The following is a 13299-nucleotide window of genomic DNA, read 5'->3' as shown; positions in this document are numbered from 1 at the left end:
TGGTGTTGATGTTTGCACAACAGTGTAAAAGTACTCAATGCCACTGAATTGGTCTTAAACATTGTTCAGATGGTAAATCATAGGAAAAATTGAAGGAAAAAAGTGAACAGCTAACTCAAGCCTGTTTTTCTACTAAGGAAAAAAAAAAAAATCTTTGAGAGGTGGGGAGAATAATGACAAAGAGACCATAGGTCCTCCATATAAAAACAACACCATGCATCTTGAAACTTTTCAAATTCCAGGCTCAACCACAAAACAGTTTAACCACCACACATGCACCTCCAGGAGCTACAGGAAGCTAGTTACTTACCTCACTGAGGTAAATAAAAAAAGAGCAGGTGGACCCATCCACTCCATAGTCTGCGTAGCAGGGATCTGAGCGCCACATATCTTTCATCCACTGAAATGACAAGAACACACATGAACACCTTTCAGCTCTCCATTCCTTGGGCTCCTACCCATCTGCTGAGAGAAGGAGGGGGTATAAAGGGTGATAACAGGGTGAATGGTTCAAACCATAGCTTAACAACAGAGCAAGGGGACTGCTGAGCCAAGATGACCAGATGTTCAACACCTGGAGCACCCACAGGAAGACACTGGCTTCAGCTAGGCCACAGCTGGGGCAATTAGTGTAGAGTGAGGCCAGGAGAGGCCATGCCTAGCAGAGTTTTATCAAGGCCAAGTGCACATCTTCTGGAAACTAGGGTTTCACCAGTGCCTGAAACACAGAGTTTGTGCAGGTGGGCCTGAGTGCAATTTGGGCATCGGGGAAGCACCTGCTCCAAAGGAGACCAGCAAGTGCTTGACAGGTTGGTCTCACAGTCATAACTGCAGACCTAAACTGAAACTTCTCCCTGAAAGCTACTGGGCAGGCTATACAATTTTCTTTTTAACTATAGACTTTATGTTTTAGAGCAGTTTTAGGTTCACAGCAAAAGTGAGTGGATGGGTACAGAGCTTCTATGCACCCTTCTCCCCAACACACCACTCCCATCAATATCCTACATCAGAGTGTTACATTTGCTATAATCAGTGACCTACATGAACACATCAATATCAACTCAAGACCACCATCCACATTAGGCTTCACCTTTGGTGTTGTACATTCCATAGCTTTAGATAAATGTATTATAGCATGCATCCACCGTGAAATTATCAACGGGATAGTTCATTGCCTAAATAATCCCTTCTGCTTTACCTCATGTCTCCCACCCCGCAACCCCCTGGCACTAATCTCTTCACTGTCGCTATGGATTTTTAAAAAAATGTAACATTGGGCTGGGGCTGCAGGTTGGTGTTAGAGAATGTGCTTAGCATACATGAGGCATGGGTTGATCCCCAGCACCAAAAAATAAAAAATGATAACTCTGAAAGAGTGGCCAAGTATCTCTGGGTACTCACCACAAATGCAAATGTGGCACCAAAACTGCAGCCTGGATTAAATGATCAGGAGCCTTGGACTAATGCAGCAGGGGAGTGGGGGTAGGGGGCAGGTGGACACTAAGTAACCCTCACAGGAGCACCCACCCACTAGAGGCTGGGAAAGAAAGCAGCGTTATGGCAGGCACCCAAAGCAGTCCAGGCTCTTCCAGTGTGACCATGGAAGGTCAATGTTGACTAACTCCATTAGGTTGGCATAAGCAGAGAAGGGTCATGATGGCCACAATGCAACGCTGAAGGATGGAGGCACCCCTTAAATAACTCACTTCCAGGGCTCACTCACTCATTTGTATCTATGGGGGGGGGGGGGGGAAGATTGAGGATGATGGAAATGAGCAGGTGATGCTTCAGCCTTACCTTGATCTTCCCCTCGCAGTGGGGGTAGCCATCCATAGGAGGCAATACACATTTTTCTTGAGCTCCATTAATGATATCTAAAAAAAATGGAAAACAACAAAGGATACCATCAAGTCCACAAAATATACATGCCTAACATACTTGTCAGCAGAGAGACAGGAAGAGAAACCAAAATAAGAGATGCCCATCATGGCAGCCAGGTTCTGACCCATAGAACCTCACCAGCTCCAAACATGTTTGATTGGTCTGTGGTGAGGACCTGACTCCAGGAGACCCCACCTACAAGATGATGACTTCTGACTGGTGTGCCTTGGCTCAAAACGGTGAGTAGGCTGACCAGTGTGCTTGCTTAGAAATTTGCAAGTGAGAAACAGAGAACCAAATGAATGGGGAGCAGGAAATAAAGCCATGAGATTAAGAGTGCCTGCCAGGGCTGGGGAGGGGGGGCATCCGAGGCCACACGGGCAAAGTGAGATCATGCAAAAACTTCATGCAGTCATGTGTATGAGCTCAAGAAACCAACAGGAGAAAGAAGGGCAAATAGAACTTGGGTGCAGAGGAGCACAGAGGCACAAAACACCTGTGCCATCTTGAGGAATTCCCACTGTGGTTCCAATAGGGACAGCTCCTTACAGATATTAGATTTCCGCCAGGATTTCTTTATTGCTTTATATATTTTCTCACCACAAATCCCATTTATAGTAACTAGTACAAGTGGATTCCTCTTCCTGGTAACTATAGAATCAAAACTGAAAAAAAGAGCGGCATTCTTACAAGAAGCTTACAGTCTAAGGAGGAACAGTGAACAAGCAACTGAATGGTATAGCTGACATGATTCAGGACTGGGCAAGGGAGGAGACCCAACTCAATTTCCAAAGCTCAGAGGAGGCCTCCCAGATCCAACACTAACTTAGCTGAGATGGGAGGACAATGTGGGAATGAGCCAGACAATTTAAAGATGTCTTTCAAAGTCCTGAGGTGGGTCCAAATGCAGAAACCTACTTAGGCTGGAAGGAAAATGTGTGAGGTACTGAGAGGTGAGACAGATGAGACAGGCAGCGCCCACACAGGAAAGACCTCAAATGCCACGACAAGGACTTTGGTCTTTTCCTCAAAGAACAGCAGAGCAATAAATAGTGAAAGGTTTTAAGAAGTGGATAGTTATAAACAGATTTTTCTATAGCAATGATCATGCTGGTTGGAAATCTGGACAACTCTATCTGCTTCATTCTCATTTTGTATCTGTATTTTCCAGGAAGATTTGGAAAATGTCACCCTTATTTACTACCAGTGGTTTTCTAAATAAAGGACTAGTCAGAAATCAGATCCCAAATTGCAACATTATTTGATAAGTAATACCTTGGTGGTTATTGGGACTAAAAGAAGTTAGCCCTACAGAGGATCTTAGCTGTATCTAATCCTCAAAAGCCACATCTTTCGAAAGTCTGCAACAGAAATTCATGACTTCTTGATCCAGCATTTCACTGGGACATCTCCACAGGAAGAAACACCCTCCTTATCAGGCATCAGAGGCAGCATCTGCTGGCAGTCAAAATGAAGTTACCTAGATTGTCGGGGCCTCTGTTTTGTTATCTATAAAATGGGAATGGCTGTTGCTCTATTTCTTCTAGCTCTTACTAGTCAAGAGTTCACCCTGGCTCAGCCACTTTTAGAAATGCATTCTTTGTGTTTCTTCATGCTTTAGGTGGCAGCTCTGCCTGCAGCTTCCCTCTCCCACTTGCTAGGGCACAAAAGTCACTAAAGCATGGGCTGCTGCATCAATGAATACAGAGTACTTCCCAATGACTGTGACTCCTATCAGTGTTGAAAATCCTGGTTTTGCTGGGCAACACTTACCAAGCCGCTAAACAGTAGCAGAGGTCCTGAGAAATTAGGAGTCTCCAACAGTTGCAGGATGGGGTGATCAAATGTTTTAGGGAAGAATATAGAGTGAAATGCCCAGCCCCCTACCTCCACTACAGACACTATTCTACTTCCAGAGTGTTTAGAGACCAGAGGCTCCTGACTTGAGTGGCAGGTAGGGTGGGGTGAAGCAAATTCATTAGATGGTCCAGGAAGTAGAGCCCTGGTGTTGGACTATGGGTAATCTTATTCAGAGTTTCAAAAATATGTTATGGCCAAGGTCACTAAACTTTTTCTAAAACACACCAGGTAGTAAGTATATAGGCAATGTGCCACACAGTCTCACAAAAGAATGGGTGGGGCCACAATCTAATATAACTTTATTTACAGAATCAGATACAGACCCTTGGGTCTGCTCTGCTAGGAGACTCCCCAAATGAGATTCCTCCTTTCTGTGAAGACCTGCTGAACTGACTCCTTCCCCAGTACTACGGACAAAATACTCAGGGGAACTTTACCACTAAGCTTCGGTCCCAGCCCTTTCTATTTTGAGACAGGGTCTCCTTAAGTTGCTTAGGCTGGCCTCAAACTTGTGATCTTTCTGCCTCAGCTTCTCAGGACACTAGGATGACTGGTGTGCACCTTACATGGCCTGAAGCCAATCCTTCTAAGGAGCCCTGCAGGAATTCCTCTGCATCTTCTGTTCTCCGCCCACCCACTGGAGGCCCCCTTCCTTTATATAGAACTCAACCAGGGCTTGCCTCCCTGAAAACACAGTCCTCCACCTGACCTTCTTATGCCCGATTGGGTTTAGTTGGATTTGGCCTTGCCCTCCTTTGGGCTTCCCTGGACTCCTGTGTACACCTCTCCACCACCATCTGTTATTCTCTTTATATCTGTTCAACTCCTGTCCCAGGGCATGAGGAACACATGAGAAGGTAATGTCTTTTTGCTGGGTCACCAGGCACTCAGTGAATGCTGTTTGAATGAATGCAGGCAGGTTCCCGTCTGCCCCTCGATCTGACTCCTAGTCTGGGGAGGAGACTCCTGCTAGGCCACAGTTTTTACTCTTCCTCTTGACAGTTTATCAACAAATCTAACAGGGACTCCTCTGTGATTCTATTACCTTATAGATGAATTTCCTGTCCCTTATTTTGTGACACAGTGATGGTTCTGAATACACAATTGGTTTCCAAAGGCTCTAATGTGCTCCAGGTTGTGGGGTGGGCAATAAACAGAAGTTCCAGCCTTCCACTATGGGGCAGAGCTGCTCCCTGAATCCGACCAAGGGCAGAACCCTCCAGCTCCTGAGGACTCTGGGCTCTTTTTCAGAGGACAGCTCCCCATTGTGTTTCCATCACAATGAAAAAAAAACTCAGTAAATGTTTTTATTAGTTTGTACTCATGGAGAACTTTCCAACCTGTGGAAGAGTCTGTGATCTGAGTGTGGCTAAGAAACAAAATCTTAGTCTAGTAAAGGTTAATGCTAATGCTTTTCAGGGGATGCCTGTGATTACTCTATACAAGGTCCCTTCAAAAGAGGGGGACAGACCCTGCTAAGATGTCACTAGAAAGTTTTCCCTGCCATTTACCCAAGTTCTCTCTCCTGCCATTTTTTTTCCCATATGATGAAAGGGCAAAGAAATACAAAGAGATGTTAACATAAGCAATGAGGCTCAGTTCTTAACTGTTGTTGAGGACTCAGTTTCATCTCTCACCTTCACAAAAGCCAAGCTACATCGTTGTGGTTCACCTAAAACTTCACCTCTGTACTAATTCTACAGAACTGTCAACCAGGTGTCAACAGAACAGGCAGATTACGTTGGTGTGAAAATTCCTCTGTTTTATACTGGTACCCACACAGTGTAGAAAGTGCTTGGGTACTGGGTTTAATCTAAGAGAACAAACACTTTATGTCATGCTTAGACTTGGGAAGAACACACAATACAGAGGCAGCGGTAGCAAATGGACGGGTCCACACACACAGATGGGTGCTCCTGTGAAGGGTAGGCAGCATCTCCTGACTGCCACACAGATGCAGCTACACTGGGAGACATGTGCACAGGGCAAGAGCAGCATAAACACACACTGACAGGAAACAATGACAGAGAACCAGATAGATTTTTTTTTTCACTCATGCTTTCCTTCCCATCTGAGGGCAGAAGGGAGGGAAGCAGGGAGTCAGGACAGGAATAAGGAGTAAAGAGGTTTTGAAGGAATGGAGGAGATGGAAATACTGTGATACAAGGCAGGAAGCCAAGGTGGATGGAGGACACTAACAGGCTTATGCAGCACTCGTCTTTCTGGAGTGTTGTCGCATACCTGATCACATTTTAAACAAGGGAGAGATGGTGACCTCATCTTATAGATGGGAAAGGAGAATGTTTAAAATCCTCAGCACCAACCTCCAAACTCAGCCCAGTCAATGTGAACCTGCTGCCTGCTGTGTGCTGAAATGGGTCCTTCTGAAACACAGTCTGCACCTTCTAGGAGGTAACCACGTGTGTGGAGGAAGGGACCTTGTGTGGCATGTGGAAGGAGGGGTCCCATGGGGGGATATGGGAAGAGGGACCCCTGTGTGGGAGGTGGGGACCCATGCAACAGTAAAAGAGGTAACTGTCATCCTCCTGTGTTGGGGGGGGAGGGGGAGTGGGCAGGATTTTTGTCCAGGGGTCCAAACTCCACAGGCTTTTTCAAACAACTGAATGAACAAATGTAAAAAGGAGTAAAGAGCCCAAGTTCCCATGAAATGGAGAGGAACGTATCACAGAGAAACAAGGGACCGGAAATCCTCCCTCCTAATCACTGACCCAGCAACTCTGAGTTGTGGGCCACAGCCTAGGGAACCTGGGCTCAAAATGAGGCAAACAGCAGGGGGAAAAGGCCCTTTTCTGCTGGGAGACGAGATGTGGATTGCTGATATTTAAAGCTTCTTGGAATTTAAAAAGAGGGCTTGTGGTTTCTTGATATGATCTTAATGAATCATTTGTTAACTGTCCTGATGCTTTTACAAGTCATACGCAAGGTTCATCAGGTACCATACAATTGATCTCTTAACTACCCCGTTTGATTATATATATATATATATATATATATATATATATATATATATATATATATATATATAAATAAACATTTTTTTTTAAGACATCAACTCTCAACTACGCAGCATAGTTAAAACATCTACTGCACACTGAAGTTAATGATAACTAGTCCTCACTGCTGAATCAAAGAGATCTGGAAATAAGGTCATAAAAAGAGTCTCCAAAACAAAGAGACTGAAGTCAGATGTCAGTCTCAATCCTGATTCAGACAGTGCTCATAGGTGAGATGATGCATAAGAAACTCTGGGTGATGATAAAGTGATGAAGGAATAGAGGAAAACCGGTGGTAGGGAGAGGGACAGGTATCTGAAAGTGAGCCTCACACAAAGACAGGTATTCAGAGTGAAAGTTGCTCTACCATGAAGAGAGGCTGCTCTGCCAAGGCTCGCTTTTCGGTACATCAATAACAGTAAAGACGACAGGTGTTTGAAATGACATTTTAAAAAAGAATTCAAAGGACATAGTGTCATTGGCTTTTTATCTAGAACCCCCCCAGTCATCTGAGAGGTTAAGAGTGTCTGATCCCTCACCATGAGGGAGGGGAGAAAAGGGGCAAAGATAGAAGAAAAATGAAGTTTAAAATAAACCTCTCAAAATTCAAAAAATGATGGTCATCTGTTTGCTCCTGGAAGTGTCACGAAACCCAGTTTGATCTTCTCACCCCATTCCTTTACCAACAGCTGGGATCACCATCCACACTAGCAAGGGCTCCATTCAGCTCAATGGCACCTCACCCATAATTCCTCTCCAACGATAAAAGGTCTCCAGGGATTCTGTCCTGTGTGTAGGACAAGGTGGCAATTTCTCCAGGCATACCTCACATGAACATGCAGCTACACTTATCAGAAGGCCCCAGCAAAGTGTACCCATGTGAACCCACACTGCCTCAGCTGCTCAGCAACAGCCAGGAGCTGGCTGGATCTGCACACTTGAGACCCAGCTCTTGCCAGCACCTCCATCAGCTAGTTTGGCTGTAGGAGTGAAGAGCAATAAAGCCAACAGAAATCAGCCATGGTAAAATACAGTCTCCCATTAAAATGAACTCACTGGTCATTCTCAGCTTGCAATGACTCACTTAGGGCTGCTTCACAGTTTCGCTATGAGAAAAGTGATTTAATTTCTATAACTGAGCCATGTACACATATTTCAAGCAGAAGACTCCACAATAATGAGAAGGTCCTTGATCACCAAAGAAACGGGGCAGCCAAGATGTGGCTAACAGGCAAGACTCTATCCCAGAGAGTACACAGCTTGAGTATCCCTTCTTTTAAATGCCTGGAAGTATTTAAAATCTGAGAGATTTTTCAGAATGGAATATTTGCATAAACTTCTGGTTAAGCATTCCTCATCAGAGAATCCCAAATCAAAAATGTCCCAAAATTTGAAAACTTGGGGGCATCATGTCAACACTGAAAAAGCATAGGATTTTCAAGTATTGTGGACATCAGATTAGTGATGCTCAACTAGTACTGGACACTCTGAAAAGGCTTATTATACTTTCTTATTCTTTTAGTCTAAAAAGCTGGGAATGCAATTATCCCTGTGCTGAGGAATTTTGGAGCTGCAAGAGACTTCATATTTGTCAGACCTTCCTTTACTTAAAACTCTTGATTCATAAAACTACAGCCTAGAGAAATGAAGTGCAATCTGAAGTGCAATCCTCATTTATTGATGTAACAAAATTTATCAAGCACCTTCCCTGTGCAAGACACTGTGAATGTTCAACCCAGGACTTTGTCTCCTGATTCAAACTCATTCCCAGCATTCTGTTTCTAGTAATTTAAAAGACACAGAACCAATAACAGTACCATATTTGTGTTCTGCAAAGGAAATTCCATGAATCAACACCAAGGAATAAAATAACAAATTATTTATCCCCCTCTGTAAAAAGCACTTCCAAGGTCCTTGTGTTGCCCATGTATAAATACTATGGAAGTAATGGAAGTCAACAAGCATATAAAAGTACATTGCCAAGTACAAACAATGTCATAATATTTCCTATCATAATTTAGCCAAATAACCTCAGATTATTTATACTACCCTTGTTCACATATGCTTTCATTTATTTATTTTTTTTATAAGTTTATCTTCCTAATTAAGCTTCCAAGAATTAATGAGGTTTTTTCCTTTTCTTGGTAAGTTAGTATTAAGAACAGGACCTCGACCAAGATTCTAAGTATGAGAGATAGGACTTATACACATCCATACCCTAAATGCACACACCAAAATTCCATTCTGATAAATCTGTTGCTTCTAGATATGTCCACCCAGAGAAAAAGGTGCATATCACATGGTAGGCAGAAAATAGATAGGGTTAAATAATTGCCATTCACATAAAAAAAAAGAGCTTATCATTAGACATCAGGGAAAAACAAATCAAAAGCACAGTGAAACAGGAGTTCACATCAATTAAAATGACTATAATAAAAAAATCAGATAATAACAAGTATTGACAAGGATAAGGAAACATTAGCACCCTCAAACAGTCCCCAAAACTCTGCCATTGATTCATTCAACAAACACTGGACCTAAATAAGCATCTGTAATGACTTCAGTACCTTCCTAAGGACTTAATACAGCAACATAAAACAATCTCTACCTTGAGAGAATATAAAATGTTGTGGCTACTTTGGAAAACACTCTGGCAGTTCCTTTAAAAGATAGAGTGATCATTTGGACCTAGCATTTCTACTCCTTGGTTTATAAAGAATAAAAGCATATGTCCACGCAAAAATTTGTACACAAATGTTCATAGCAGTCTTACTGTTAACAGCCAAAAGTTAAACAACTCAAATGCCCATCAGCCAATGATTGGATCAAATGTGATACATTCATAAGGTGGAGTATCATTCAGCCATAAAAAGGAATTAAGTGCTAACATGGATGAATCTTTAAAAATTCATGCTAGATGAAAGCTAGTCACAAGAGCCACACATTGTATGATTTCACTTAAAAGAAATTCCCAGAATAGGAAAATCTATAGATACGGGAAGTAGATAAGTGTTTGAGGGAGGGGACATAGAAGGAGAGATGGAGAGGCAAAGGGAGGATGATGGCTAAAGGGCAAAAAGTTTATTTTGAGGTGATGAAAATATTATAAAATTAATTGTGATATGAGTGGTAGAACCCCCTGGATATACTACAACTTTTTTGAATAGGACATTTCAGATGGGTAATTTGCATGCTGTATGAATTCTATCTCAGTAAAGCGGTTACAAAACCCCCAATACTCTGCCACCCATTTGTAATGATTTTAATAACTTCCTAAGAAATAAAGCAACACAAAATAATCTCAACCTCGAGGGGGTCTCAAATATACTTTGGAAGTTGTTCCAGGAAAGGCAGTTAACAGCCCAATGTCATGTATAGAGAGGGACTGACGCGACGATGAGGAGGAATGGCAGGAGGAGGAAGCCCACGGCTGGTGCCCAGGGGGATCGACAGGCCTCCAGGGTTTCGAAGGCCAATTGTGAACTTTCCAGTTTATATTTGTAGTTATATTTATATCTCCCAGATACAAATACAGATACCTAGATTAGAAAACAATTTGATTGCCCCTCATTCCATAGTACCAGAGTACTTAAGTACCCGGGCACATAGTCAGGGTCTCTTTTGCAGGTAGGTGTGAGGTTAAGATTAAATTCAGGACCAGTACATGTGAGAACAAATGCCAAATGATCTCAAATTTCAGGACAATCTGCCTGGCTGAGCTATTGTTTTGACCCCCCACCCACCCTCAACCTTGGTGCTTCTCATGGATGAAAGATGGGTAGGCAAGGACCCAACAAAAAAGTGGGGATCCACTGGGAGAGGTGGCACATGCTTGTAATCCCAGGTCTTAATGAATTAATCCTCTAATGAAGTCAGAGCCCTTATGATGCAAACATTGCCCACTTCTGAACTTGCTGTACTGGGGACCATGCTTTCAACACATGAGCTTCCGCAGGGACATTCCAGATCCAAACCATACAGACATAGTTGATCATTTGTTTACCCTTACCCTCTGGGCGTAGATTTGCTCTCTTAAAAACACTGCACTTGTTGGAACATAGATAAAATCTGCTTTCTAGATATAGATAGCCATATTTGTATCTCTTCAGTGTTACCATATTTCATCATTTACTCTCTTGCTTTCCAGCTCTGTGACCATTAGAGTCACCTGAGTTTGGGGCAGGAAGAACATTAAAAAAGGCCATGGCTGAACCATTCTCTCTGCCATATAAATGATCAGGGTTTGTGGAAGTGAGGTTCATTTCTTTAAAGCTCCTCAGTTGATTTTAAAGTGTAAGATAGAGTTAAGAATGGTTAAATTATCCTTTGACCTTGGCCACATTACTTAATCTCTCTGAGCCTCAGGGTCTTCTGCTGAATGGAGATAGTAGCATTTACCTCTGTGTAGTATCACAAGGATTAACCAAGATAAGCCATGAGCAGAAGTCGTGCTCCTGGTACACAGTCCATGTTGGCTGCCATTATTATTGTCCCTGTTCTGTGCATTCATGGTGCTTTTCCTTCTTTCAGCTACCCCTCCCTGTCCTATAGAGCTCAACCCTGTTCCCACTTGTCTGATGATTACTTAAGGCAAAGAGACCAAGAAATGCAGTGCTTAAATGAAACAAGTGTTTCTCTTTGACAGGTGATGTGCTCCAGTAGGAGTCTTCCACAAGAGTAGGTATTGTCCACACTGCCATTGGTTCTAAAATCCCTCCTCCCCCCCCCCCTTCTGTGTACTTAGGATTGGACTCAGGGGTATTTTGCCACTGAGCTACATGCCTCATCTTTTTTGATTTTCTTTATTTTTTAAATTTTGAGATGGGGGTCTAAGTGACTGAGGGTCTCACTAAGTTGCTGAGGTTGGCCTTGAATCTGTGATCCTCCAGCTTCAGCCTCATTACTTAATGGACCACTAGGAGGTGGGCCTAGCTGAAGATGCAGCATGGCCAGGAAGGGTCCATCTCCCTTCCCTGTCCCAGCCCCACCCCTCCCCCCCTTCCTGTGCCCACTTCCTGGCTACCTTGGACGGAATAGCTCTCCTCCACACCCTTCCACCATGATGTTTCTGCAATGGAGTAGGCTGACCATGGACTGAAACCTCCGAAACCAACAAGTCAAAATGAATCTCTCCTCTACTAGGTTGTTCTTAACATGAGGTCACCATGATGACAGGCTGGCTAAACACAATGCCTAAGGGTGGGGTGGGGGGAAGATGGAGGAGGTCAAAGTGGTTTAAGCAGAGGACATGGGGTAGGTTGGGCAGACTTGGAAGAAATAACAGTCGGACAGGTAAGCAGCCACCATATGCTACAGAATGTGAGCCTCAGGCTCAGAACACGATTTATCACAGTTACCACTCCAAGTACCTGGAGGGTCTCAGCATACCCTTGTGCGCTTTGATATAATCACCTTGGGGAAGCAACCAAGAGTCTGGATAGAATAGCAACATGCTGAAACAAAGGTGAAATCTCAGCAAAAAAAGAGTGAAAGCCACATTCTGAGGATAAAGACATGGACAATATCATACTTTAAAAAATACTGCTGCATAAAAATCTTTTACAGCTGAATAGAGTTTATATAGAATACAGATAGCAAACAGCTAAAAAATTGCCTTTTACTGGTAAAGAAGTCAGGAATTTTTCTGATACGAGTTTATAGACGATTATGAAAGTTCAACCCCTTCTTTGATTAACAGCAACTTCTAACATCACTCTTAAATAGTCCCTTGATCACCCACTTTCATTTAATTAAATCCCCACTGGTGCCCACATTGCAGATAATTGGTAAATCCTTTTCAAACTTCCAAATGTATTTCCAAAATGACATCACATCAGTCTGTGAAGTTATTAAGTTATAAAAGTCTCTCTCATCTCTGAATAGATCAGTACTCTCACAAAACATCACCTTCCCTTACGGGAGCATCCTGAAGCATCCTGCTCCTAGAAGTGGCACTGAAATGCACCAGGGGAGCTGCACTCTGGGTCCTGATCCTTACAAGTCCTTGACCTCAACTCTTCTGCAGTGAAGAAGGTGGAACATGTGGATAAAGACTGTCCTAGAAAAAGCAAGGGCTCTGCTAATGGACAAATCCTCTCAGCCTCTTCCCAGCTTCACAACCTGGGCGAATTACTTAACCTCGGGAATTTATGTTTCCTCGCTCAAAAACAGAGTCAGCAAAACCTTCCAATATCAGAGTTCCCCTTTTTTTGTGCCAGGTACCTCGTCTGATATTAACATATGGCCTCACTCCCTGTCAGAACAGCCTCCATAGTAGAATATGGGATGCTGAAAGATAAGCCACAAGAGCGCTTGCCCATACCACATCGAAACAGCACACACTCGCTCATCTCAGCTACTGATGCAACACACTTACCCAACGTCTGTATGTCCTTTGTGCCTGTGTTGCCATCCCTGATTAGTTTTATGTCACAATGCTTGCTGGGCTGTGAAGTACAAGTGATTAAAATGCTCTGGATTTTTGGAAGGGAAAAGTGTATGTTTTAAAATGAATATAACAGCACAACAGCATATACTTGTGCAT

General features: G+C 43.1%; 1 protein-coding gene across 10 annotated transcripts in view; it reads right to left on the bottom strand.

Moving 5' to 3' along the window:
* Mgat5 (alpha-1,6-mannosylglycoprotein 6-beta-N-acetylglucosaminyltransferase) overlaps positions 1-13299 on the bottom strand; it is a 331545-nt gene that overhangs the window by 144380 nt on the left and 173866 nt on the right. For all 10 annotated transcript variants that reach the window (XM_046453871.2, XM_046454522.2, XM_058584189.1 and 7 more), the window contains 2 exons: positions 1798-1874; positions 311-400 (listed from right to left, as the gene is read on the bottom strand). In XM_046453871.2, the coding sequence (XP_046309827.1) occupies positions 311-400; positions 1798-1874 (167 nt within the window). The remainder of the gene's footprint in view (positions 1-310; positions 401-1797; positions 1875-13299) is intronic.

The sequence above is a fragment of the Marmota monax genome, unplaced genomic scaffold, assembly GCF_021218885.2.
Source record: "Marmota monax isolate L192 unplaced genomic scaffold, Marmota_monax_Labrador192_F-V1.1 WCK01_AAM20220418_F8-fsc00154, whole genome shotgun sequence".
Lineage (NCBI taxonomy): Eukaryota > Metazoa > Chordata > Mammalia > Rodentia > Sciuridae > Marmota > Marmota monax.
The sequence above is the reverse complement of the archived record's forward strand: the minus strand, read 5'-3'. Positions and strand labels throughout refer to the sequence as shown.